The sequence below is a fragment of the Poecilia mexicana genome, unplaced genomic scaffold (assembly GCF_051168715.1).
Source record: "Poecilia mexicana isolate PSO_F unplaced genomic scaffold, ASM5116871v1 scaffold_12, whole genome shotgun sequence".
In the NCBI taxonomy this organism is placed as follows: Eukaryota; Metazoa; Chordata; class Actinopteri; order Cyprinodontiformes; family Poeciliidae; genus Poecilia; species Poecilia mexicana.
In genome coordinates this window covers 8,469,846-8,497,840 of record NW_028263381.1, presented here as the reverse complement: position 1 = coordinate 8,497,840, position 27,995 = coordinate 8,469,846, and the positions used below count along the sequence as shown (strand labels likewise).

Below are 27,995 nucleotides of genomic sequence, written 5' to 3'. Positions count from 1 at the left end.
GATCAAAGCGGCTTACTGTTCAGCATCCATAAGAGCAATCCGAAAACTTTTTGAAGCATATAAGAGGGCAATTTCTTGTCTCCGATGGAACCACGATTTAAATATGTAGTTCTCTCTGCACTAACCTGAGAGAAAAACATAATAAAGGCCTGAGAGGAATATTCAGGCTTTTATTTTGAAATTTTCAGTAAGCTTCATTTTAAATGGCCACACTAATCCCATGTCTAACAGTGGTTGGGTTAAACCAGTTCATATATAATGCCCAGAACATTCTGCCCTGTCTGTAGTTATAACATTCTGCTCACCTTCTTTCTGTAATAAGTCAGAGTTCCACCATTATTTACTTCTTAACTGCCAGCTCAGCCCTCCTTTGTAATGATTGAGGGTTCCACCATGTTGACCTTCCGACCTTCTGCTCAGGCCTCTGTAGTAAAGTGTTCCATCGTGTTTAGAACTACAAAGATGGTGTTTTTGTAGTCCTAAGGAGCAGTTTGGCTTTTGTCTGTGTTCTGTTGCTATAGTGATCAAGCCTCCCCCTGTGTTTCTCCAGACAGGGGGAGAAACAATTCTATGTGTTTGAGCCAGCCAGTTTCACTCCAAAAAGCTGTCCGAACAACTCCTTTCCATTCGGGAACCGTGATACGTATTCGAAAACCGTTTGAAGCGTATGAGAGGGCTATTTGTCGTCTCATTTAGTACCGCGATTCATATCTGTAGCTCATTCACAGTAATTGCAGTGATGAGAGAAAAATGGTGTGCGCTGAGCTCAGAACTTTTTGCAGAAATGTATGTAAAAAGAGCAATTACATGATGTAAAAATTGTCAAGGCTTTTATTTTGAAAATTTTCAATAAGCTTCATTTGAAATTGCCACACTAATTTCATGTGTAATAGTGATCAGGTTAAATCAGTTATATAATGCTCAAAGCACAAGTTGTTTATAATACCAGCCAACTCCTCCTCTGTAATAACTGAGTGTTCCGCCATGTTGTAGTTCTGACATGCTGCTCAGGCCTCTGTTTTAACTGAGTCTTGGCCATAGATAGAACTACAGTTATGGCAGTTATGGCTGCTGGTTTGTAGTTCAAACCAGCAGATTTGCCTTTCTCTGGATTCTGTTGCTATAGCGATTGGCCCTCAGCCAACTGCTGTGTGTGTGAGACAGAAAGCTGGGGAAGGATTTCAATCTTTGAGACAACCATGAAATGCTAATGTTAATGAACTGCCTTGCTGCGCAAGGCAGTTCACTATCCTGAGAAAAAAAACATAAAAAAAAGATTTTCATTTTTGCATCGCCTACGGCGATGCACTTTTGTCAGTGCAATTTTCAGAGTTTTATTTTGAAACTTTCAGTAAACTTAATTTTCATAACCACACTAATCCAATGTGTAACAGTGGTTTGGTTAATCCACCTGTATAATGCCCAAAACAGGAAGTAGTTCTAACTGCCAGCTCAGCCCTCCTCTGTAATAATTGAGTGTTCCGCCATGTTGTAGTTCTGACCTTCTGCTCTGCCCTCTGTATTAAAGTGTTCCGCCATATTTAGAACTACAGAGTCTTTGTAGTCCAAACCCCAGCAGTTCTCCCTCTCTGCATTCTGTTGCTATAGTGATGAAAGTGCCCTGTGTGTGTCAGACTTATCTATCTTTATGAGACACCCAGTCAGTTTTAATGGAAAAAGCAGTCCGAACGACTGCTTCCCGTTCGGGTTCCGTAAGTCCGATCCAAAAACCGTTTGAAGCATATGAGAGGGCTATTTGTTGTCTCATTTAGTACTGCGATTCATATCTGTAGCTCATTCACAGTAATTGCAGTGATGAGAGAAAAATGTTGTGCGCTGAGCTCAGAGATTTTTCAGAAATGTATGTTAAACACTGGGGAGGAGCGTCAGTTATCCTGTCCCAAAACTTTGCTCTGAAGCACCTGGACCGAAAACCGTAAGCCCTAGGGAAATTTTGAAAACATTTTACCGGAGCAGGCATTCGTATCAATGTCATGACCGACTTTCATACCAATAGAGCATTTTTTGCACCCATGAGAGCGATTTCAAAATTATTTTGGGGTCAAAATTCCACCCTGTTTCTCACTCTAAAAAAGCGGCAGTTGGTGTCAGTTACACTCTGCGTTTCGGCAGTTGGAAATTTCGCTCGTTTTTCACTTTTTACGTCGCCGTCGTAACTCCGATCCCCAATAAAAATAATAGCTCCAATGCCGGGATCGAGCCGCTCGTTTTGATGCCACTTTTGTGGTTGGGCACGCAGCGGTACGAGCCGCATTAACGGTAACGGAAGAAAAATATGGAATAACTAGAAAATTCCGCAGAAATTTTAAGGGGCCTGCCAAGTGTGCCCTCCGCTTTAAACCCAGCGTTTCAAATTAGCCGTGAAAAAAAATAAAAGCATGTCTGACATACTTATCCCACCACTAGAACACAATAACTGTAAATATTGTCAGGTGTATTATGACAATATGAGTCACCATTGGGAAACAAGATATAAACCCCAAGTCAGTGAAATTCAATCTGAGACCGACGACTATAAGCTTCGCACATGTGGTTCTTACTCATGGTCCAAAATAAAAACATGAAGAAAGTTGGTAATAGTTAATTTCTAAAAACTATTTCAATTTTCTTAGTAAAGATTTTAATTTACACTCAAAAATTCAGACAAGTAATAATTTTATGTAAGCAAAACATGAATAGTCACACGAAATATGTATTCTTCCCACAATGCATTGTGAGATCTGATTCAGCGCTGTGGGAATACTCACTGCCTCTGTCTAGGGCCCGTTGCTATGGTAATTAATGATCTGCACCTGGGCTGGCACTCTCTTTCAGACAGGCTGGTTTCTATACTTGTGAGACACTTAACGTCGGTCTACAAGACCCTGACAAAAAACTATAAGCCCTAGGAAAATTTTGAAAACATTTTACAGGAGCAGGCATGTGTATCTATGTCATGACCAAGTTTGACATCAATAGGCTGCTATTTGTGCCTGTGAGGGGGAGTTAAAAAGAGTTTTGGAGTCTGACCTCCACTGTCCTGTGTGTGTGTTTCAGAGAGAAATCTTAGTGATGCTGCGAGTTCCTCAGATTAAAGTTTTTTCGTTTTTTTTAATTTATGTCCTCATTTTTACACAGAATCCCACTAAAAGTAATAGCTCCCTTCTCGGCATCGAGCCGCACGATTTGATACCACTTTTGTGGGGGTACACGCAGCGGTACGAGCCGCATTAACGGTAATGGAAGAAAAATAAAGATATAAACTAGAAAATTCCACAGAAATTTTAAGGGGCCTGCCAAGTGTGCCCTCCGCTTTAACCCCAGCGTTTCAAATTAGCCGTGAAAAGAAATAAAAGCAGTCTGACATACTTATTTCACCACTAGAACACAGTAACTGTAAATATTGTCAGGGGTATTATGACAATATGAGTCACCATTGGGAAACAGGATATAAACCCCAAGTCAGTGAAATTCAATCTGAGACCGACGACTATAAGCTTCGCACATGTGGTTCTTACTCATGGTCCAAAATAAAAAACATGAAGAAAGTTGTTAATAGTTAATTTCTAAAAACTATTTCAATTTTCTTAGAAAAGATTTTAATTTACACTCAAAAATTCAGACAAGTAATAATTTTATGTAAGCAAAACATGAATAGTCACACGAAATATGTATTCTTCCCACAATGCATTGTGAGATCTGATTCAGCGCTGTGGGAATACTCACTGCCTCTGTCTGCGGCCCGTTGCTATGGTAATTAATGATCTGCACCTGGGCTGGCACTGTCTTTCAGACAGGCTGGTTTCTATATTTGTGAGACACATAACGTCGGTCTACAGGACCCTGACAAAAAACTATAAGCCCTAGGAAAATTTTGAAAACATTTTACAGGAGCAGGCATGTGTATCTATGTCATGACCAAGTTTGACATCAATAGGCCGCTATTTGTGCCTGTGAGGGGGAGTTAAAAAGAGTTTTGGAGTCTGACCTCCACTGTCCTGTGTGTGTGTTTCAGAGAGAAATCTTAGTGATGCTGCGAGTTCCTCAGATTAAAGTTTTTTCGTTTTTTTAAATTTATGTCGTCATTTTTACACAGAATCCCAATAAAAATAATAGCTCCCTTCTCGGCATCGAGCCGCACGATTTGATACCACTTTTGTGGGGGTACACGCAGCGGTACGAGCCGCATTAACGGTAATGGAAGAAAAATAAAGATATAAATAAATAAAGAGACATTCTATTGGGTGTAGAACAATAGGTGCCTGCCATGCAATGCATGGAGGCAGTGACTGACCTGCTTCGCAGGTCAGTCACTGCTCTCCCTATGCATTGCTTATGGCAGGCCCCAATAAAATAAAGAGACATTCTATTGGGTGTAGAACAATAGGTGCCTGCCATGCAATGCATGGAGGCAGTGACTGACCTGCTTCGCAGGTCAGTCACTGCTCTCCCTATGCATTGCTTATGGCAGGCCCCAACTAGAAAATTCCGCAGAAATTTTAAGGGGCATGCCAAAGTGTGCCCGTCGGTTTTTAATCAAGCGTTCTAATGCAAAAAATTAGCATTAATGCTAAAGAAAGCTTCAATGTAGTCAATAACCTGTGGTGAGTCAGAAACATGTTGACTAAACTGCACCTGTACCATTCAGTATGTTGAAATTAATGCATAAGCCAAAATGCTAATATTAGCGTGAAGACTAATATTCATGTAGGATGTTAGGATGTGCACTGCCTTGCGCAGCAAGGCAGTGCACTAGTGGGGGCAGTAAAATGCTAAACTTGTGCTAATGTTAATGAACTGCCTTGCTGCGCAAGGCAGTTCACTATCCTGAGGAAAAAAAATGCGAAAAAAGCTTAATATTATTGCAACGCCTACGGCGTTGCACTAGCATGAGAGGAATATGCAGACTTTTATTTTGAAACTTTCAGTAGGCTTCATTTTAACCACCACACCAATTCAATGTGTAAAAGTAGTTTGTTTAAACATTTCACATAAAGCCCAAAGCTGATGTGAAAAATATCAAGGCTTTTATTTTGAAATTTTCATTAAGCTTCATTTTAATTGACCACAGCAATAAAATGTGTAACAGTGGTTGGGTTAATCCAACTATATAATGCCCAAAACAGCAAGTAGTTCTAAATGCCAGTTCAGCCCTAATCTGTGGTATCTGAAAGTTCCGCCATGTTGTAGTTCTGACCTTCAGTCATTGTAGTTCTAAAGAGCAGCTCAACTATCATGTTAGTGAGACACACAGGGAGAGAGAATTCTAACTGTTTGAAGCAGTTAGTTTTTCTGATCAAAGCGGCTTACTGTTCAGCATCCATAAGAGCAATCCGAAAACTTTTTGAAGCATATAAGAGGGCAATTTCTTGTCTCCGATGGAAACACGATTTAAATCTGTAGTTGTCTCTGCACTAACCTGAGAGAAAAACATAATAAAGGCCCAAGAGGAATATTCAGGCTTTTATTTTGAAATTTTCAGTAAGCTTCATTTTAAATGGCCACACTAATCCAATATCTAACAGTGGTTGGGTTAAACCAGTTTATATATAATGCCCAGAACATTCTGCCCTGTCTGTAGTTATAACATTCTGCTCACCTTCTTTCTGTAATAAGTCAGAGTTCCACCATTATTTACTTCTTAACTGCCAGCTCAGCCCTCCTTTGTAATGATTGAGGGTTCCACCATGTTGACCTTCCGACCTTCTGCTCAGGCCTCTGTAGTAAAGTGTTCCATCGTGTTTAGAACTACAAAGATGGTGTTTTTGTAGTCCTAAGGAGCAGTTTGGCTTTTGTCTGTGTTCTGTTGCTATAGTGACCAAGCCTCCCCCTGTGTTTCTCCAGACAGGGGGAGAAACAATTCTATCTGTTTGAGCCAGCCAGTTTCACTCCAAAAAGCTGTTCGAACAACTCCTTTCCATTCGGGAACCGTGATACGTATTCGAAAACCGTTTGAAGCGTATGAGAGGGCTATTTGTCGTCTCATTTAGTACCGCGATTCATATCTGTAGCTCATTCACAGTAATTGCAGTGATGAGAGAAAAATGGTGTGCGCTGAGCTCAGAACTTTTTGCAGAAATGTATGTAAAAAGAGCAATTACATGATGTAAAAATTGTCAAGGCTTTTATTTTGAAAAATTTCAATAAGCTTCATTTGAAATTGCCACACTAATTTCATGTGTAATAGTGATCAGGTTAAATCAGTTATATAATGCTCAAAGCACAAGTTGTTTATAATACCAGCCAACTCCTCCTCTGTAATAATTGAGTGTTCCGCCATGTTGTAGTTCTGACATGCTGGTCAGGCCTCTATTTTAACTGAGTCTTGGCCATAGATAGAACTACAGTTATGGCAGTTATGGCTGCTGGTTTGTAGTCCAAACCAGCAGCCTTTCTCTGGATTCTGTTGCAATCTTTAAGACAACCATGAAATGCTAATGTTAATGAACTGCCTTGCTGCGCAAGGCAGTTCACTATCCTGAGAAAAAAAACATAAAAAAAAGATTTTCATTTTTGCATCGCCTACGGCGATGCACTTTTGTCAGTGCAATTTTCAGAGTTTTATTTTGAAACTTTCAGTAAACTTAATTTTCATAACCACACTAATCCAATGTGTAACAGTGGTTTGGTTAATCCACCTGTATAATGCCCAAAACAGGAAGTAGTTCTAACTGCCAGCTCAGGCCTCCTCTGTAATAATTGAGTGTTCCGCCATGTTGTAGTTCTGACCTTCTGCTCTGCCCTCTGCATTAAAGTGTTCCGCCATATTTAGAACTACAGAGTCTTTGTAGTCCAAACCCCAGCAGTTCTCCCTCTCTGCATTCTGTTGCTATAGTGATGAAAGTGCCCTGTGTGTGTCAGACTTATCTATCTTTATGAGACACCCAGTCAGTTTTAATGGAAAAAGCAGTCCGAACGACTGCTTCCCGTTCGGGTTCCGTAAGTCCGATCCAAAAACCGTTTGAAGCATATGAGAGGGCTATTTCTCATCTCATCTATTACCGCGATTCATATCTGTAGCTCAATCACAGTAATTGCAGTGATGAGAGAAAAATGGTGTGCGCTGAGCTCAGAGATTTTTCAGAAATGTATGTAAAACACTGGAGAGGAGCGTCAGTTATCCTGTCCCAAAACTTTGCTCTGAAGCACCTGGACCGAAAACCATAAGCCCTAGGGAAATTTTGAAAACATTTTACCGGAGCAGGCATTCGTATCAATGTCATGACCGACTTTCATACCAATAGAGCAATTTTTGCACCCATGAGAGCGATTTCAAAATTATTTTGGGGTCAAAATTCCACTCTTTTTCTCACTCTAAAAAGCGGCAGTTGGTTTCAGTTACACTCTAAGGTTTCGGCAGTTGGAAATTTCGCTCGTTTTTCGCTTTTTACGTCGCCGTCGTAACTCCGATCCCCAATAAAAGTAATAGCTCCAATGCCGGGATCGAGACACACGTTTTGATACCACTTTTGTGGGTGGGCACGCAGCGGTACGAGCCGCATTAACGGTAATGGAAGAAGTTGTTATAATAATAATAATATCCAGGCGTTCTATTGGGTGTAGAACAATAGGTGCCTGCCATGCAATGCATGGAGGCAGTGACTGACCTGCTTCGCAGGTCAGTCACTGCTCTCCTTATGCATTGCTAATGGCATGCCCCAACTAGAAAATTCCGCAGAAATTTTAAGGGGCATGCCAAAGTGTGCCCGTCGCTTTTTAATCAAGCGTTCTAATGCAAAAAATTAGCATTAATGCTAAAGAAAGCTTCAATGTAGTCAATAACCTGTGGTGAGTCAGAAACATGTTGACTAAACTGCACCTGTACCATTCAGTATGTTGAAATTAATGCATAAGCCAAAATGCTAATATTAGCGTGAAGACTAATATTCATGTAGGATGTTAGGATGTTAGGATGTGCACTGCCTTGCTGCGCAAGGCAGTGCACTAGTGGGGGCAGTAAAATGCTAAAGTTTGTGCTAATGTTGTGCACAATCTTGTGCTAATGTTAATGAACTGCCTTGCTGCGCAAGGCAGTTCACTATCCTGAGGAAAAAAATGCGAAAAAAGCTTAATATTATTGCAACGCCTACGGCGTTGCACTAGCATGAGAGGAGTGCAGCAACTCTTTGAAGCAGTTAGTTTTTCTGATCAAAGCGGCTTACTGTTCAGCATCCATAAGAGCAATCCGAAAACTTTTTGAAGCATATAAGAGGGCAATTTCTTGTCTCCGATGGAACCACGATTTAAATATGTAGTTCTCTCTGCACTAACCTGAGAGAAAAACATAATAAAGGCTTGAGAGGAATATTCAGGCTTTTATTTTGAAATTTTCAGTAAGCTTCATTTTAAATGGCCACACTAATCCCATGTCTAACAGTGGTTGGGTTAAACCAGTTCATATATAATGCCCAGAACATTCTGCCCTGTCTGTAGTTATAACATTCTGCTCACCTTCTTTCTGTAATAAGTCAGAGTTCCACCATTATTTACTTCTTAACTGCCAGCTCAGCCCTCCTTTGTAATGATTGAGGGTTCCACCATGTTGACCTTCCGACCTTCTGCTCAGGCCTCTGTAGTAAAGTGTTCCATCGTGTTTAGAACTACAAAGATGGTGTTTTTGTAGTCCTAAGGAGCAGTTTGGCTTTTGTCTGTGTTCTGTTGCTATAGTGATCAAGCCTCCCCCTGTGTTTCTCCAGACAGGGGGAGAAACAATTCTATGTGTTTGAGCCAGCCAGTTTCACTCCAAAAAGCTGTCCGAACAACTCCTTTCCATTCGGGAACCGTGATACGTATTCGAAAACCGTTTGAAGCGTATGAGAGGGCTATTTGTCGTCTCATTTAGTACCGCGATTCATATCTGTAGCTCATTCACAGTAATTGCAGTGATGAGAGAAAAATGGTGTGCGCTGAGCTCAGAACTTTTTGCAGAAATGTATGTAAAAAGAGCAATTACATGATGTAAAAATTGTCAAGGCTTTTATTTTGAAAATTTTCAATAAGCTTCATTTGAAATTGCCACACTAATTTCATGTGTAATAGTGATCAGGTTAAATCAGTTATATAATGCTCAAAGCACAAGTTGTTTATAATACCAGCCAACTCCTCCTCTGTAATAACTGAGTGTTCCGCCATGTTGTAGTTCTGACATGCTGCTCAGGCCTCTGTTTTAACTGAGTCTTGGCCATAGATAGAACTACAGTTATGGCAGTTATGGCTGCTGGTTTGTAGTTCAAACCAGCAGATTTGCCTTTCTCTGGATTCTGTTGCTATAGCGATTGGCCCTCAGCCAACTGCTGTGTGTGTGAGACAGAAAGCTGGGGAAGGATTTCAATCTTTGAGACAACCATGAAATGCTAATGTTAATGAACTGCCTTGCTGCGCAAGGCAGTTCACTATCCTGAGAAAAAAAACATAAAAAAAAGATTTTCATTTTTGCATCGCCTACGGCGATGCACTTTTGTCAGTGCAATTTTCAGAGTTTTATTTTGAAACTTTCAGTAAACTTAATTTTCATAACCACACTAATCCAATGTGTAACAGTGGTTTGGTTAATCCACCTGTATAATGCCCAAAACAGGAAGTAGTTCTAACTGCCAGCTCAGCCCTCCTCTGTAATAATTGAGTGTTCCGCCATGTTGTAGTTCTGACCTTCTGCTCTGCCCTCTGTATTAAAGTGTTCCGCCATATTTAGAACTACAGAGTCTTTGTAGTCCAAACCCCAGCAGTTCTCCCTCTCTGCATTCTGTTGCTATAGTGATGAAAGTGCCCTGTGTGTGTCAGACTTATCTATCTTTATGAGACACCCAGTCAGTTTTAATGGAAAAAGCAGTCCGAACGACTGCTTCCCGTTCGGGTTCCGTAAGTCCGATCCAAAAACCGTTTGAAGCATATGAGAGGGCTATTTGTTGTCTCATTTAGTACTGCGATTCATATCTGTAGCTCATTCACAGTAATTGCAGTGATGAGAGAAAAATGTTGTGCGCTGAGCTCAGAGATTTTTCAGAAATGTATGTTAAACACTGGGGAGGAGCGTCAGTTATCCTGTCCCAAAACTTTGCTCTGAAGCACCTGGACCGAAAACCGTAAGCCCTAGGGAAATTTTGAAAACATTTTACCGGAGCAGGCATTCGTATCAATGTCATGACCGACTTTCATACCAATAGAGCATTTTTTGCACCCATGAGAGCGATTTCAAAATTATTTTGGGGTCAAAATTCCACCCTGTTTCTCACTCTAAAAAAGCGGCAGTTGGTGTCAGTTACACTCTGCGTTTCGGCAGTTGGAAATTTCGCTCGTTTTTCACTTTTTACGTCGCCGTCGTAACTCCGATCCCCAATAAAAATAATAGCTCCAATGCCGGGATCGAGCCGCTCGTTTTGATGCCACTTTTGTGGTTGGGCACGCAGCGGTACGAGCCGCATTAACGGTAACGGAAGAAAAATATGGAATAACTAGAAAATTCCACAGAAATTTTAAGGGGCCTGCCAAGTGTGGCCTCCGCTTTAACCCCAGCGTTTCAAATTAGCCGTGAAAAAAAACGAATGCATGTCTGACATACTTATCCCACCACTAGAACACAGTAACTGTAAATATTGTCAGGTTTATTATGACAATATGAGTCACCATTGGTAAGCAGAATATAAACCCCAAGTCAGTGAAATTCAATCTGAGACCGACGACTATAAGCTTCGCACATGTGGTTCTTACTCATGGTCCAAAATAAAAAACATGAAGAAAGTTGGTAATAGTTAATTTCTAAAAACTATTTCAATTTTCTTAGTAAAGATTTTAATTTACACTCAAAAATTCAGACAAGTATTAATTTTATGTAAGCAAAACATGAATAGTCACACGAAATATGTATTCTTCCCACAATGCATTGTGAGATCTGATTCAGCGCTGTGGGAATACTCCCTGCCTCTGTCTAGGACCCGTTGCTATGGTAATTAATGATCTGCACCTGGGCTGGCACTCTCTTTCAGACAGGCTGGTTTCTATACTTGTGAGACACTTAACGTCGGTCTACAAGACCCTGACAAAAAACTATAAGCCCTAGGAAAATTTTGAAAACATTTTACAGGAGCAGGCATGTGTATCTATGTCATGACCAAGTTTGACATCAATAGGCTGCTATTTGTGCCTGTGAGGGGGAGTTAAAAAGAGTTTTGGAGTCTGACCTCCACTGTCCTGTGTGTGTGTTTCAGAGAGAAATCTTAGTGATGCTGCGAGTTCCTCAGATTAAAGTTTTTTCGTTTTTTTTAATTTATGTCCTCATTTTTACACAGAATCCCACTAAAAGTAATAGCTCCCTTCTCGGCATCGAGCCGCACGATTTGATACCACTTTTGTGGGGGTACACGCAGCGGTACGAGCCGCATTAACGGTAATGGAAGAAAAATAAAGATATAAATAAATAAAGAGACATTCTATTGGGTGTAGAACAATAGGTGCCTGCCATGCAATGCATGGAGGCAGTGACTGACCTGCTTCGCAGGTCAGTCACTGCTCTCCCTATGCATTGCTTATGGCAGGCCCCAACTAGAAAATTCCGCAGAAATTTTAAGGGGCATGCCAAAGTGTGCCCGTCGCTTTTTAATCAAGCGTTCTAATGCAAAAAATTAGCATTAATGCTAAAGAAAGCTTCAATGTAGTCAATAACCTGTGGTGAGTCAGAAACATGTTGACTAAACTGCACCTGTACCATTCAGTATGTTGAAATTAATGCATAAGCCAAAATGCTAATATTAGCGTGAAGACTAATATTCATGTAGGATGTTAGGATGTTAGGATGTGCACTGCCTTGCTGCGCAAGGCAGTGCACTAGTGGGGGCAGTAAAATGCTAAAGTTTGTGCTAATGTTGTGCACAATCTTGTGCACAACATTAACTATCCTAACTATCCTGAGGAAAAAAAATGCGAAAAAAGCTTAATATTATTGCAACGCCTACGGCGTTGCACTAGCATGAGAGGAGTGCAGCAACTCTTTGAAGCAGTTAGTTTTTCTGATCAAAGCGGCTTACTGTTCAGCATCCATAAGAGCAATCCGAAAACTTTTTGAAGCATATAAGAGGGCAATTTCTTGTCTCCGATGGAACCACGATTTAAATCTGTAGTTCTCTCTGCACTAACCTGAGAGAAAAACATAATAAAGGCCTGAGAGGAATATTCAGGCTTTTATTTTGAAATTTTCAGTAAGCTTCATTTTAAATGGCCACACTAATCCCATGTCTAACAGTGGTTGGGTTAAACCAGTTTATATATAAAGCCCAGAACATTCTGCCCTGTCTGTAGTTATAACATTCTGCTCACCTTCTTTCTGTAATAAGTCAGAGTTCCACCATTATGTACTTCTTAACTGCCAGCTCAGCCCTCCTTTGTAATGATTGAGGGTTCCACCATGTTGACCTTCCGACCTTCTGCTCAGGCCTCTGTAGTAAAGTGTTCCATCGTGTTTAGAACTACAAAGATGGTGTTTTTGTAGTCCTAAGGAGCAGTTTGGCTTTTGTCTGTGTTCTGTTGCTATAGTGATCAAGCCTCCCCCTGTGTTTCTCCAGACAGGGGGAGAAACAATTCTATGTGTTTGAGCCAGCCAGTTTCACTCCAAAAAGCTGTCCGAACAACTCCTTTCCATTCGGGAACCGTGATACGTATTCGAAAACCGTTTGAAGCGTATGAGAGGGCTATTTGTCGTCTCATTTAGTACCGCGATTCATATCTGTAGCTCATTCACAGTAATTGCAGTGATGAGAGAAAAATGGTGTGCGCTGAGCTCAGAACTTTTTGCAGAAATGTATGTAAAAAGAGCAATTACATGATGTAAAAATTGTCAAGGCTTTTATTTTGAAAATTTTCAATAAGCTTCATTTGAAATTGCCACACTAATTTCATGTGTAATAGTGATCAGGTTAAATCAGTTATATAATGCTCAAAGCACAAGTTGTTTATAATACCAGCCAACTCCTCCTCTGTAATAATTGAGTGTTCCGCCATGTTGTAGTTCTGACCTCCTGCTCTGCCCTCTGTATTAAAGTGTTCCGCCATATTTAGAACTACAGAGTCTTTGTAGTCCAAACCAGCTGCCAGCCTTCCTCTGCATTCTGTTGCTATAGTGATGAAAGTGCCCTGTGTGTGTCAGACTTATCTATCTTTATGAGACACCCAGTCAGTTTTAATGGAAAAAGCAGTCCGAACGACTGCTTCCCGTTCGGGTTCCGTAAGTCCGATCCAAAAACCGTTTGAAGCATATGAGAGGGCTATTTCTCATCTCATCTATTACCGCGATTCATATCTGTAGCTCAATCACAGTAATTGCAGTGATGAGAGAAAAATGGTGTGCGCTGAGCTCAGAAATTTTTCAGAAAAGTCTGAAAATGAATGGTGGAGTGCCTGAAGGTACCCTGTCACTTGATTTTGCTCTGAAGCACCTTGACAGAAAACCGTCAGCCCTAGAGAAATTTCGAAGACATTTTACCGGAGCAGGCATGCGTATCAATGTCATGACCGAGTTTCAGACCGATAGACCAATTTTTGCACCCATGAGAGCGATTTCAAAATTATTTTGGGGTCAAAAATCCACTCTTTTTCTCACTCTAAAAAGCGGCAGTTGGTTTCAGTTACACTCTAAGATTCGTCGAAGGTTCGGCAGTTGGAAATTTTGCTCGTTTTTCGCTTTTTACGTCGCCGTCATAAGTCCGATCCCCAATAAAAATAATAGCTCCAATGCCGGGATCAAGCCGCACGTTTTGATACCATTTTTGTGGGTGGGCACGCAGCGGTACGAGCCGCATTAACGGTAATGGAAGAAGTTGTTATAATAATAATAAACAGACATTCTATTGGGTGTAGAACAATAGGTGCCTGCCATGCAATGCATGGAGGCAGTGACTGACCTGCTTTGCAGGTCAGTCACTGCTCTCCTTATGCATTGCTAATGGCATGCCCCAATAATAAAGAGATCCTTCTATTGGGTGTAGAACAATAGGTGCCTGCCATGCAATGCATGGAGGCAGTGACTGACCTGCTTCGCAGGTCAGTCACTGCTCTCCTTATGCATTGCTAATGGCATGCCCCAACTATATAATCATCATCGTCATCATCATCATCACATTATTAGAGTGTGCAATATTAATATCACAAAGGACTGCTTAGAGTGTAATAATTGCTGGGCAGAGTGTAATAATTGCTGGGCAGAGTGTCACGGCAACAAATGCAAACCCCAGACCTAAATGACAATGCTCCAAAACGCTAAAGGTCACAGAGTGATGGAAGCACAGATGAGAAAAAAACAAAAACAAAATGGGAATATGTCACCACTAATGTTGTTATCGCAATGATATGATATGATTTGCTAATATTATCACCAACATAAGATATTCTATGTGTTGGCAAGCACTGCTAATCCATCTCATTTGCTTTTGAGGCTCCTCTTTAAATCTCTGTCTGGCCCTATTGTTAGAAAGTTGGATATATGATACGATATAATGATATATGATATGATGTGATGTCATGTGATACTATATGATGTGATATAGCATAAATTTGATATATCACACCAATCATATGTACAATATGACATATGTTATATATAATATATACAAAATCTTAAGATATATCATATATCATATGATATATGATAGAGCAGCATATAGTGTAATATACTTGTAAGCAGGAAGGAAATCAATGCATTGCTTTTTTCCACAAATGAGAACCTACAATGTTTAATGTAAGTCTCTACTTGGTTTTTTTTAAATCTAAAGACCAATTTTTTTTTTCTGTAAATTTCTTCTCTCAAAAGTTGCACAAGTTCAGACACACTGGCAGTATGCTAGATGTTGTCATTCTTCTTGTATATGCTATATAAAATGCCACATAAATCAATAAATTCGGTAAACAACATCTCCTCTGGAAAACAGCTTAATCAAAAATAGCTTTTTATTGTTAACGTTCAATAGCTCAAACATGCTGAATAAATAACGCCAAGAGGGAGGATTTATGAGCAACCTTTAGGCTTCACTGAAAATGGTTTTGGGTTCTATGTCTGATTTTCCGTATCAGAGCCTAGTTTTGTCTTTAAGTGTTTTTTCCGTCAGTCCAGGGTTCAACTGGCAGCCTCTGTGAGGGTGTACATCTATTTGCAAGGAAACCATAAAGGCACAGGATTCAATCTGGCTGAACAGGAAATGCGGTTTGGAGAAATGCATAGATTGAGAGACGGACGAATGCCAACATTCCTGGCACTTACAGTAGGCTTTGAAGCTCATTTATGTAAAGCACAACTGTTAACATTTTCCCCGCAACAACTTCAAACTAAGTGGTTGGAAACACCCACAGGATCTGAAAGCATCATCGGCACCTCTTTCTGACTCCTTCACACCACATCTGCAGATGGCTGCCTAAAAGGGAATTAAGATGGAAAGCGATGAAAAAATATCAAAAACAATAAGCTTTAAAAACCAACCGGTTTTCCAGAAACTTCTCGGGGTTTCTGCTGCAAGCGAACAGATGCTTGATACTGACAACAAAAATCTGGGTCATAAACAGAGATTTGTTGAGCACAGGATATCATTCTCTGATTACTAAACAGAGTTATCGCAGCTTTTAAACTCAGATCCTTTTGAAACGCTGTAATGGTCCACAAAAAAGAGCAGAAAGAGGCCTTCAAGGTTTAGACAGACTAGAGTTTCTCCCAAACAGACCTCCTTTTCCCCTCCATTCGCCTAGCAGAGTTAGGTAACACACCCTTCAGTCACCACCAGCTTAATAAATTTGTTATTTGTTCTTGCTGCCCCTTGGTTCAGCAGTTCTCAAGCAGGTTAATGTTAACCCCTGTACTTTACATCTATAATAAGTTCAAGCATTACTCTAAATCTTTTTGAGACAGCTCTTTTGATTATTTTTTTTTTAGCAAATCAAAGAGACTGCAGTGGATTTTATCTTTACTTGATTTGATTTTTGTGCCTTCCTGTAACATGTTGGTTTCAATAAATCAACACCCTGAGCCTGTCTGCTCAGGGTGTTGGATGGAACATGCAAGATTTTGTATTAACTGGGTCAAACTGGTTCTGACTGACATTTTTTTTTATGACAGCTCTGCTGAGATCATATACACCCACACACAGAGATGCTCACAATACAGATCTTGGAACAGAGTACAATCAAAACTTTAGAAAGCTTGTCAATATATACGGAGATAAATTAATATTATTAACTTATTAATTACAGAGTATTTTTCCAAAATGGGGGAAAAAAATCCCAATTTTGTTACAATTGGCCTTAAAAAAGCTTTCAGAAATCTCATATATTGACAGGTTCTTCTATGGACTGTTTACTCAAGAAACAACTCGGACCTGGCCAGTCTAAAGAAAATCAACCCCGCAGCATGATGCAGCCACCACAATGTTTCAGGGTGAGGACGATGTGTGTTGCAGGTTTCTGTCACACACACACACACACACACACACACACACACACACACACACACACACACACACACACAGTGTTCAGTGAGCAGCCCACGAAGTAAAACTTTGGTCTCATCTGACCAGAGACTACGTTAAATTGGACTTCTAACAGCTTTCTATCAGCATTATCGCTCCACTCCACAACATAAACCAGATTGGTGGAGTTGTACAACTCAGCTGCTCCCCAAGAGACACAATAGGACTCTTGACTACTTTTCTTATCCACACCATTTTATAATAAACAACCAATATCATCTCATTTATTTATTAAATACTAAATGCCAATAAATTTGCTTTTAATTATAATTAAATGTATGTAGTTTATTTAAATAGCATCCCTCAATATGCTAGCAATAATAATAGTAGCAATAAACTGCGGCAATAAACTAATTATACCTCTATTGTACCATTAAAACCAGACCTAAGAATGAAGTCTCAGTCTGATTAAGACTTTATTATTTTATCGAGAACATTAAACACACAATCTATTACAGAAGCTTTTCTTTTTATCTGTTTATAACCTCCGAGAATAAGCAGCAGTGTGTGGTTGAGCCAAAATAACAAAACACCTCCCTGGCCTCCAGCTGGAAAGAGTTTTTAGTTTTATTTCTAATAAATTACAAGAGAATTCCGACTCTGGCTATGATCCCATTAGACAGAATTGGGTGCGGTTTCACCAAAAAGAGCGACCTTTCTTCAGACGGACTCCTCCAGAACAACAACCCGTCGACTAGAGACGGGAAACGATGTCTCATCCCGACTCCACAGCAGCGCGCTGCGGCAGTAATATCTCTCACAGCTAACTAAGAAAAACATGCACTCATATTAAAGACAGAAGGGGGAAAACTCACCTGTGTTTTTAACACTGGTGTGTCTCGCCTCCTCCGTACACGGGTGACACATTTCTCTACCGGTTCTCAGTGACTGGGGCCGCTCGGACACCAGGCCGGAGCCTCGCAGGACAGCCGAAGAGCAGAAAACAGCATGAAGATCCGAGAGCGAGCCGAGCAGCGGTTCGTTCACAAAGCAGCAGGAAGTGCTGCAAGCGCCCCGCCTTCAAAATAAAAGCACGGATATGAAGAGGGCGCTAGTGTTTACGTCACTGTTTCTGTCTGGGACAAGAGTCCCTTGGCTGATTTGCATTTGTGACTTACTTTTCACATTTTTATATGTCTGACTGAGGTAGTCAAAGATTAAATTGGCTCTGCTTTAAACACATATAATGTTATTTTAAAAGCTTTTAGAGTAAGAAGACCAGTTTCCCTTTATCCATGGTCCATGCTGCCATCACCATGTTTCATGGAGATGGTGTGATCAGGGTGTGGTTGAGTTAGGTTTTTTTTACACATAGCGCTTTGTATGCAGGCTAAAATAATAATAATAATAAAAATCAATGTTTGTCTCATCCTATCAAAACAACTTTTTTTTTCATGTGTTCCCTCCGTGAATTTAGACCAATTTTAAACAGGAGTTATATCTTTCTTCCTGCAGTGGGTTTCATCCAGTCAGTTTTGTAACAGGCATGCTTAATAGTCCTTGATAATCGAAAGATAGCTGTGACAATTTTGACCTCTTGCTGCTTCTCTGATCAGTTTAGATGATGATCAACATGTCGTGGAATGAATAGAAATATTCTGATTTTTATTTGAAAAAAAATTGGACTGAATGCTCGTTTACTCCCACTTTATATTTATGTGCTTTTTAAAACTGTATGAGTATTTCAATTTCGGAACAGGAGTTGATATCAAAATCTGTTTGTCTCCCCCTGGTGGTGCTACGTGGAAAGACATATTTAGCTTTGCCCACTGTACCTGAACCAGAAAATAAAACATAATTTCTCCTTTATGTAGTCAAATTAGTCTTCCACTCACAATAAAATATTATCTCAGAAACTAAACACGACTGAAAGTAAATCCAATGTCGAATCTTTGTTCAAAGAGAGTGCATGTACATAGAGAACAAGTCCCGAGAACTTTTAAGCTGTTACAGCAGAGATTTACCATGAAGAGACACAATGTATTGAAGTGACACTGAGCATAGATTCAGAAGTATTTCTGTAGCTCATGTTTGAATAACCTCTAAGACAAGTAACTGTAATAACTTCCAAAAATACGTATGAATCATAATCATGTGATCAAATTTCATTCATAGAGAACGTTTGCAACAGTCAAATGTAACACAGAATGTATCGTATTGTAAATAATTGTACACAAAAAATGCTAAACTGAATAAAATATTCTAATAATGAACTTAATTTGGACAACTGGGATCATAGAATGAGAAATAAAAATATTTAAAAATATATACTTTAATTTATATTTCTTATTTATAAATATAAATAATAAAATAAAACACATACATTTCATTTCATTTACAATGAATATTAAAGCAATAAGTATTGAAAGCCTGATTAAAAGGTTAATAATATTGATGGCCTTAGAATCAAATGAACAAATGAAGTAGAATCAAATGAAGATAAAATTGACCAAAAATTTGATAGACAGATACAGAAAGGTCTTATTTTTCCTTGATATTCTACTTTAAGAAAATAAATGCATTGCTTACTGCTATTATCTATGGTTAGAGTTATCTGGCCTTGTGCCTCACCCTTTTGACTAAATGATACCTGTCTTGACTCATTTGTCGTAGGTGTGTAAGTGTGTGCTGTTTGCTGTTTGTTTTGTACAGCTATGTGTCCAGGATGCCTCTCCCTCTAAATTTTGAAAAGCTATGGCACAATTCACTTAGGGACAACAGAACATTTACAGTGAAAATTCAGTTTTAAATTGAAACTCTATTGCTAAGCTTCTGATTAGCAACAGATAATTTCTCTAAGCAAAATTCTAGGTCGTTGGCAGAAAATAAAAATACTAGTTCAAAGGCAATCAAACCGAACATTGAAATATAATTTTCCTAAGCAACATTTACAGCATCAGCAGTAATTTTAACAATACGTCTGGAGAAATTGTCATAGATTAATGCTAGTTTGACGTCATTGCATATCTTATTTTGAAAAACCAAGGACGGATGATGTCATCAAAGCGCGTCAATTTCTCCCCGGTTGATGAAACTTAAAACTTATGTGCCCTTAAAGTCTTTTCTGTCTCCCTAAAAACAGCAGTTATTATGCTAGTCCTACAAAGGTGTCTTTCTTTATTAGAGTTTTCCAGAGGGAGGCTCCTTGCCAGCCTGTTATCGCGGTGTTACCACAGGCGGGTTAACGCATCCAGACCATGTGTATTATTTCACCGTCCGACCATCAGAACCAGGTTAGATCAGCTGTCGTCACAGGACCATCATGTCCTACCTGCTCATCCCAGCTCCTTCAGGGGATTCTCATCTTCACCGCCAGCCAGAGAGGAAGCTCTGGGAAAGATCCAGTCAACACATTATCATCTTGTTTACACATGCAAGGTAGCACAACTATTCGACTGTGGTTTTTTGTTTCCGTCTTGTTTTCCCAAGCTCTGTTCTCTTAAACTGTAGTTGTGTGATGCAGTCTGCAGCATTATGTTTAGGTAACAGGTGTTGAAGATTCGGGCTTTGCCATGTTTGCAGGTTTGCTCCACAAGGTCCATGCAGAGGATCTCTAAAGTGGCCTACCATAAAGGGGTGGTAATAGTGACCTGTCAAGGGTGCAAGAACCACCATATCATCGCCGACAACCTCGGCTGGTTCTCAGATCTGGAGGGGAAGAGGTTGGTGGAGCCGCAGGATTTACACCATAATAAACATAACAAAGACATAACATTTTTTAAGCCATGCACAGTGCCTTACAAATGTATTCACATCGCTTAAACATTGTTGTTCTGCTTCATGTTTCAGAAACATTGAGGAAATCCTCGCCGCCAAAGGGGAGACCGTGAAGAGGATTGAAGGAAGCGATGCTTTAGAAATAGTCATGGAGGAAAAGAGCAGAGGCTATTCACAAAAAACTGACAAAGAGAAAGAAAACGAGCCAGAAACAACATGATTTAACTAATTGCATTTGCACTTTGTACTGCTATGTATATATATTTATATTTACAATAAACACAACTTTTTGACCGTGTTGAGGGAGAGTTAAGTGAAAATGTTTCAAACCAGGTTGCAACTGAGTTTTAAAAAAAGATACAAAAGCATGAAAACAGATGAAAAGTAAAAGTTTGAACAAATACATTTTAAATATGTGTTTTTTCCCTGAAATATCTTCTGGATGGTTATTCGGTTATTCCATATCAATAAGTGAGAAACACTCCTGGTGCGTTTTTGGTTATAGTTTTTTGGGGCCTGCCCTTGCACTGCCTGGCAGGAATCTATTGTTCTATCACCCTTAATGCGGCTCAAACTGCTGCGTCCACCCCCGCAAAAGTGGTATCAAAACGTTCAGCTTGATCCCAGGAAGTGCGCTATTATTTTTAGTGGGATTCTGAGTTAAAATGGCAACATAAATTGCGAAAAACGACAAAATTCCATTCAAGTCAATGGAGATGTTCAAATGTTGGATCCAAACAGATGGGCACGTGTCGGGCAGGCCCCAGTTAAATTTCTTCAAGAATTTAATATTTATAGTCTTCCTCTAGGCTGATACTGGACAGCATACCAGTGGAGGTTGTTAAAGCTCAGTCTCGCACAGTTTTCAGTCCAAATGCCCAACAGGAGACTAACAGTTGTCCCCTGGAGGTGATGGAGGTCTTTTTTTGTCTTCTTGATCCTCCAGATCTTCTCGATCATTTTCATTGGCTGGTTTTGTAGGAGGGACATCATCTGGTCCATGGGAGGACAGGTTTGAGGAGTTGAGGTCAGAGGTCAGATGCACCGTGAGGCTCAGACAGAGGGAAAGAGAAGAAGCAAATAGAAATCGATTAGGGTTAGTTTTGTCATTTTCCTTGTTTTCTATACATTTATATTTATGAATCTTATTTTAACCTTTTACGTGCTCATATAGTTTGTCATTTATTATTTATCCAGTATTATGGCTCCTGTTTGTGGAACAGTTTGTCAGAGAAACCTGAGGGCTAATTGTTAGTACAGCTCTTACAGCTGCTTTTAGTATGAAAAGGTCCCTTATAAATAAAATTTATTCATTGACTGGTCCTTTTGAGAATTTTTTTTAATTTTATTTCTTTATTCAAACACACAAAAGAAAAATGAAACATATTAAGGCCTGTAATTTATCAACAAAATATTTATGTTCAGCATTTTATTGCAAACAATTCACCCTGAGGAGGAGATTTTGTGCTGGAACCACTTAGACCCATTCTTCTTGAACTGGGTGGGATTTCCTCTTTAGACTGCAAACGTCTTCACAGAATCCAACAAATCAGCTTTGTGGTCGCTCTGCCTCCTCTAAGAGGGGCTTTTATTTCCGTTAAAGGTCTTCAGGATTCTCTAAAGGTTTGGTTCCCTCAATTTAGAAAACCAAAACTCAAGGAATCACCTGCCTTATTTACCTTCCTTGCGGCTCGTATTTAGTCAGGGTTCTGAATTTGGGGTGGAACCCTCCATGCATGGTTAGTAGTTTCTGAGTGTCTTAACATCCGTGGTATTTATCTCCTCCTTTGGCCAGCTAATTATTCATGCAGGGTCTCTCATTCCTGGTAAGGGGTAGCTCCTTTCCTTGTGACCTCATCAAGGTTGCCATTTATTTTTGGTATTCCCAGCCTAGCATGTTGACTTACATTGACTTCCTCCATTCAGTGTGCTAAACATGGTTAATAAATAAACAAAATAGCTAAAAAGCTTATTTTAGGAAAAAGGCTACTGTTAATGTGGGCAGTAGTTAAATTAGCAATGTTTGTGATAATGTTTGTGCACTGCTTTCTGATTTTTACTTTTGCAAAAGTAAAAATGATTTACTTCGTGGCAAACGCGCCCATCTCTTAGCAACAGACTAACAACAAATATTGTTATTGTTCAAAAAACAAAAGATTTCTTCTGCTGTTTTGAAATATTACTTATCACGACTTAACAAGAATTGTCCAGTTAGTGAATTTTGCATAAAAGTTATTTATTTTTTATTTTTGTCATTATTGGCAAATGTATTATAAAACACATTCAACACAAAAGTAAAAATCTCGATTTAGACTTCGTGGCAGTTCGTTACCAGAAAAAGAATCCGCTAATCTCTTAACGCCAAATTAATAATAAGTACTAAAACATAAGCTCTTTCAAAACATTGCTTATCTGCTTAGACACAAGAAATTTACAGTTGGTAAATTTTGCAAAAGTGACGTTTACTTTGTGGAACTTGGTTACCTGAAAACGCGATCATCCCTTAGCAACAGATTAGCAACAAAAATTCTTATTGTTCAAAAAATATATTTCTTCTGCTCTTTTGAAATACCACTTATTTTATACTTGCTAAGAATTGTGTAGTTGTTGAATTTTCCAGAAAAGTTCATTCTTTTTGTCATGAGTAGTAGATACATTATAAAACACACATTCAACACAAAAGTAGAAATCTCGATTTGTACTTCGTGGGAGTTCGTTATCAGTAGAAAACGCTTATTTCCTAAAACCAAATTAATAGCAAGATATATAGTTTATAAAACATAAGATCGTTCGAAATAATGCTTACCCGATTGGATACGAGAAGTTTACCGTTGGTACATTTCGCAAAAGTAAAAATCTGAAGTTTACTTTGTGGCACTTGGTTACCAGTAAACACACTCATCTCTTAGCAACAGATTAGCAACAAAAATTGTTATTGTTCAAAAACATAAAATTTGTTCTGCTCTTTTGAAATACTACTTATCTTACACTATTTAACAAGAATTGTGCAGCTGGTGAATTTTGCAGAAAAGTGTTTTGTTTTTTTTTTGTTTGTCATTAGTGGTAAATATATTGTAAAACAGACATTCAACACTAAAGTAAAAATCTGATTTATACTTCGTGACAGTTCGTTACCAGTAGAAAACGCTAATCTCTTAACACCAAATTAATTATTCTGTGTTTTTTAAGTGTAGAGTAATAGGTGCCTTACATGCATTGTACAGAAGCATTGAAAAACAGTGTAAACATTGGTGTTTATGCTATGACAAAGATGGACTTTGTTTATTACAGGTTACTTCTGAAAGTGCTTGATTTCACTCGATTTTATTTTGGGGTATCTGAGTAATAAAGACTGTACTCAAATGCACCCCAGATTTTTCAATTAAAAAATAAGTAAAATGATAAGATTATTTTTATTCCCCAATAAAATATCAGGCTGCAGTGATTTGATCTACCAATTAAACTATAATACGCAACCAACAGGTGAAACATGACAAACTATAACTCAGTTCAAAGGGTGTAAATAACAGTATTTTGTTGCCTACAAACCAAACTAAAATGTGTTGCATCGGAACACCAGTGTTCGAAGTGACCCAGATAGCTTCAGTTCTCGCGAGAATGACAGTAGTTTCCGCCGTAGCTGTTTGCAGGCCGTTAGCTGTCGGACACGCTGCCAAATTTCGTTTCTGCTGTCTTTATTGTTGGACTGACTGCAATGGAAGAACTTGGAGTCACAGACGAGGCAGAAAAGCCCAGACACCGACCTTTCTTAATCGGTGTTAGCGGAGGCACGGCCAGCGGAAAGGTAAACTATTAGAAACGTAATTAGCATACCGGTTGTCTTAGCTCGGAATCAGTATTAGCATTCACCAAACTGTCAAAACAAGTGTCACGCCCACTTGTTTAATGGTTTATTACTTTGCTAAAACACTCTTTTGTTGAGATTAAGTTGACGTAGCCCCTTTCCAACCCTGAATATTTAGAAGAAAATACAACACAGGTCACGTTTGTAACGCTATTGACGTCAAATCGTAAACTTTGAACTCGAGGTCACGCATGAGGAATAACAACCGTTTCAGTCAGGAATCCTGTGCAATTTCAGTCCAATGTATTTTATCGTTGCCTGTTTACCGTAATGCATTACGGAATAAAGAAACTTTACTGATATTAAAAAAAACATATTGAGGTGTGTTATTTCAACAGCGAGGCTAATAATAGAATAATTGAGATGCGTTGTTTACAGTCTACAGTTTGCGCCAAGATCATGGAGCTTCTGGGGCAGCACAAGGTGGACCACCGCCAGAGAAAGGTGGCCATCATCAGCCAGGACTGTTTCTACAACGTGCTGACTCCAGATCAGAAGGCTAAAGCCCTTAAAGGACAATACAACTTTGATCACCCAGGTAAATAAATCCAGACTTTTACTTTCGCTATTCCATTAGCTTTGTGCAAAGCTAAGATCAAATTGAAAGTGTGATTGTGAATAAAAATCTGCTGTAATGGAAAATGAACTTTTTTTTTTTAAACTCATTTTCTTCAATGCCTCGCAGAGGCATTCGACAACGAGTTTATGTACAAAACCTTGAAGGACATTGCAGAGGGGAGGCCGGTTGAGGTGCCAACATACGACTTCATCACCCATTCCAGGTTGAGACAAAAACACTTTACGATTGTGAAGTCATGACGAAAAATCGCCCTGTTCCCTTGTATTCTGAGAGCTCATTGTTGGTTTGTTTGCAGGTTGGAAGACAGGATCACAGTTTACCCAGCGGATGTTGTCCTCTTTGAAGGGATCCTCGTTTTCTACCCCCAGAAAGTGCGCGAGATGTTCCACATGAAGCTCTTCGTGGACACGGATTCAGATGTCAGGTTGTCTCGAAGAGGTACCCGAGCACCGAACGCACATGTTTGCAGGATTTCCGTTCCATTTCAAAGAACCTTATTTCTTGCAGTGCTGAGAGACATGAACCGAGGGAGGGACCTGGAGCAGATTCTGAATCAGTACACAACATTTGTAAAGCCTGCGTTTGAGGAGTTTTGCCTGCCTGTAAGTACAGTAGTCATCGTTGTTTTGTATGATTTCAACTAGATTTCTAAGTACTTTTATTGTGTTTTAGACTAAAAAGTATGCAGATGTCATCATTCCGAGAGGGGTTGACAATATGGGTGAGAAATCTTTAAAAATAAAAAAATCCCAGCTTATATTCAGTATCACTGAGATAGATAGCGGCCTTAATAACTTCCTAATTTGTCATTTAGTGGCCATCAACCTGATTGTGCAGCACATCCAGGATATTCTGAATGGTGACATTTGCAAGTGGCAGCGGGGAAACATCAACAGCCATGGCCGAGCCTGCAAAAGGCTGATCTCGGAGCAGAGCGACCTGCAGAACGGATCCACCAACCCTCCAATTAAGAGGGTCCTGCTGGAGCCTAGTAGTCGGCCCCACTGAAACGGAGAGGATGTAGGTGTGTGTGTGTGTGTTGTGGGTGTATGAGTGACCGGGAACAGTTAGGTCCAGACCGTTGAGCTGCAGCGTGAACTGACGTTACTTTGCCGGAATGTTACACATTCTGTAGTTTAGGGTAATATCAGTGATTCAGTGTTACAGGTTCTAAGGTCTGCCGTCTTATTTTATTGTAGTTATTAACAGGGTTCCTGCACTGTACGGAAGTAACCAGTGTTCCCAAAGGCTTTGTTTGTTTAGATTTTTAAAATGGGTAAATAAGCAGTTACTAACCCAGGTCCTATGATTATTAATAAGAACATGTTTTCTTTGAGTCATGCTTTTGCACTTTTAAATGTGACCATGCGGGCAACTTCTTTGTTACGGTTAGGGTAGTATATATTTAAAGCAAATCAATACAAATAACATGGTTATGTTGACGTACACGTTTGGGTTTGAAATGGCTTCCTACGGTACAAAAGTGTTCATACCTATTCAACTTACCTGCGTTTTGCCAGATTACAAACTGATGGACCATGTAGAGCGTAGTGTAGTGAAAGAAAAATTGTGTGTGGCTTTCAAACCTTATACAAAATCTGATAGGGTTTGGTATTCAGCCATATTTACTTTTAAGTAAATAAAAGCCAGTGCAACCAGTTGCCTAAGGAAGTCGATCAGGAAATGGTCCACTGGTATGTAATTTTATTAAAGTCTTAACTGGTCTGTGAAGGCCTCTGAGGTTTGTTAGAATATCTAATGCTTTAATAATGTTCTCTAAGACGGTAAAGACATGGGGTCTGGATACAATTATCCATCATCTTGGTTTATCACATACGATCCTTTTAAAATACATTTGTGCTTGTTTAACGTTTAAGGGGTATGAATACTTTTGCGAGGCAAGTGGGGGAAAAAAAAAACCTCCCAGTTTGAAAGCACTTGCTTATATTCTGCCAAGTCTATGCCTTAAGGGTTTTTTTTTCACTTTATGAACAGTGTACATCAATAAATGAAACTTCTTTTGAAGTATTTAAGTGTCTTCATTTAAGAAACCTCTGCAGCCATGGTTTTAATATAAACAGAGCTTTTTGTTTTATTGGAGTTTGAGAGCACAGTGTGATGTGTTTGGGGGGAGGGGGGTTGAGGGTTTCTGTGATTATTATCCCAAAAAGGATTCCAATGGTTTCCTACAGCACATGGAGTGACAAACACACACACACGCACACACACAAGTCAGAGGACTTCTCACAGACACACACTCTTACACACCGACATGACTGGGACATGATTGCGATTGCTTCGTGGTTCTCTACACTTGAACACGGCACTCCATGATTCAGTATGACGTACATAGATCACAGCATCTTTAGTAATTTTTCTTTTTTGTGTTTTTGCCTTGCTTTTTTTTTTTCCTTTCTTTTTTTTAGTGCATATAGATACGGCACTTAGGAGAAGCTAAGCTCTTCTCATAAGCATAAACGTCCTTTTTAAGAACAAAAGGAGCACTGTATATAATACATGTCATAACCATACATGATTCTTACACAAAAAAAAAAAAAAAAAAAAAAGTTTCAAAACAAACTGATTCCAGTCCGTAGGGGCCCGTCCTGCCCTTTCGGTTCAGTCGCAGCAGATTCTCAGCCGGCAGCCTGCGTGTGCACGTCACAGTTCGCGGCAGGTTTGCTCCTGGGCTTCTGCTGGTTGAGGACTTGTTAGTGTCGTAGAAGGTGACCAGCAAATGGCACGTACATAAGGGACAAGAGGAGGAGGTGGGGGAAGTATGGACCATTCAAATTGTTCTCTCACACGCAACAGCTCCACTCTAAATCAAAGAGTCCAGGGAGCAGACTTTGGTAATTTCCGTAGCGTCTCTCTCCCCCCACCCCCATCCCACCGTCTGCTCTGACTCCTCTCTCTTCCGTGATGCCGGCTTTCCATTTCCACTACCGAGTCAGAGCAACAGTAATCCCAAATTATAATCTCCCAGAGCGGCATGGCTCTTTGTAAACCTCAGTGACATTTCAGTTGTCTGTAGTTTGTTCTGGATTCCTCGCGAGCGAGTCTCCCGGTAGCTTCCTTGCGTCGTTCTTTTAGTGTGTAATAAAGTGGAGTTAGTGTCATGAAGCACAGTTGAAGGTCGGTGTCGAAGGCCTGTGTGGGGCGGGGGGACCCTAGGTCTTCTCCCCGCGGTCAGTCTTGGCGCGATTGATGTTTCGGGGTTTGATCTTCAGGGACAGCTCCCACAGCGCCTCCTCCGCCAGGTGGTCGCTGAAGTCGTTGAAGAAAGAGATGATTTCTTCGTTGCGCTTCAGCTCGTAATGCCTGAGGTCAGAACAGG

At 39.8% G+C, this 27,995-nt stretch overlaps 4 protein-coding genes across 6 annotated transcripts in view; 2 read left to right on the top strand and 2 right to left on the bottom strand.

Annotated features, from left to right (window-relative positions):
* lrrc8aa (leucine rich repeat containing 8 VRAC subunit Aa) overlaps positions 1-17,508 on the bottom strand; it is a 31,787-nt gene extending 14,279 nt beyond the window's left edge. Inside the window, exon 1 of the mRNA XM_014997176.2 lies at positions 17,312-17,508. The gene's annotated coding sequence lies outside the window, so the exon portion shown is untranslated. The remainder of the gene's footprint in view (positions 1-17,311) is intronic.
* A 1,975-nt stretch (positions 17,509-19,483) lies between these two features.
* On the top strand, positions 19,484-21,535 carry dnlz (DNL-type zinc finger). The gene is made up of 3 exons (XM_014997179.2): positions 19,484-19,874; positions 20,019-20,158; positions 20,286-21,535. The coding sequence occupies exons 1-3, from the start codon at positions 19,587-19,589 to the stop codon at positions 20,431-20,433; spliced, it is 576 nt and encodes a 191-aa protein (XP_014852665.1). The 5' UTR covers positions 19,484-19,586; the 3' UTR covers positions 20,434-21,535.
* A 2,304-nt stretch (positions 21,536-23,839) lies between these two features.
* On the top strand, positions 23,840-26,686 carry uck1 (uridine-cytidine kinase 1). The gene is made up of 7 exons (XM_014997177.2): positions 23,840-24,018; positions 24,457-24,616; positions 24,764-24,860; positions 24,954-25,096; positions 25,166-25,260; positions 25,331-25,379; positions 25,473-26,686. Exons 1-7 carry the CDS (start codon positions 23,929-23,931, stop codon positions 25,664-25,666), a joined length of 828 nt encoding a protein of 275 aa, XP_014852663.1. The 5' UTR covers positions 23,840-23,928; the 3' UTR covers positions 25,667-26,686.
* A 56-nt stretch (positions 26,687-26,742) lies between these two features.
* rapgef1b (Rap guanine nucleotide exchange factor (GEF) 1b) overlaps positions 26,743-27,995 on the bottom strand; it is a 49,406-nt gene continuing 48,153 nt past the window's right edge. For all 3 annotated transcript variants that reach the window (XM_088010859.1, XM_088010858.1, XM_088010860.1), the window contains one exon: positions 26,743-27,979. In XM_088010859.1, coding sequence (XP_087866985.1) covers positions 27,829-27,979 — 151 coding nt within the window. In that variant the 3' untranslated portion in view covers positions 26,743-27,828. The remainder of the gene's footprint in view (positions 27,980-27,995) is intronic.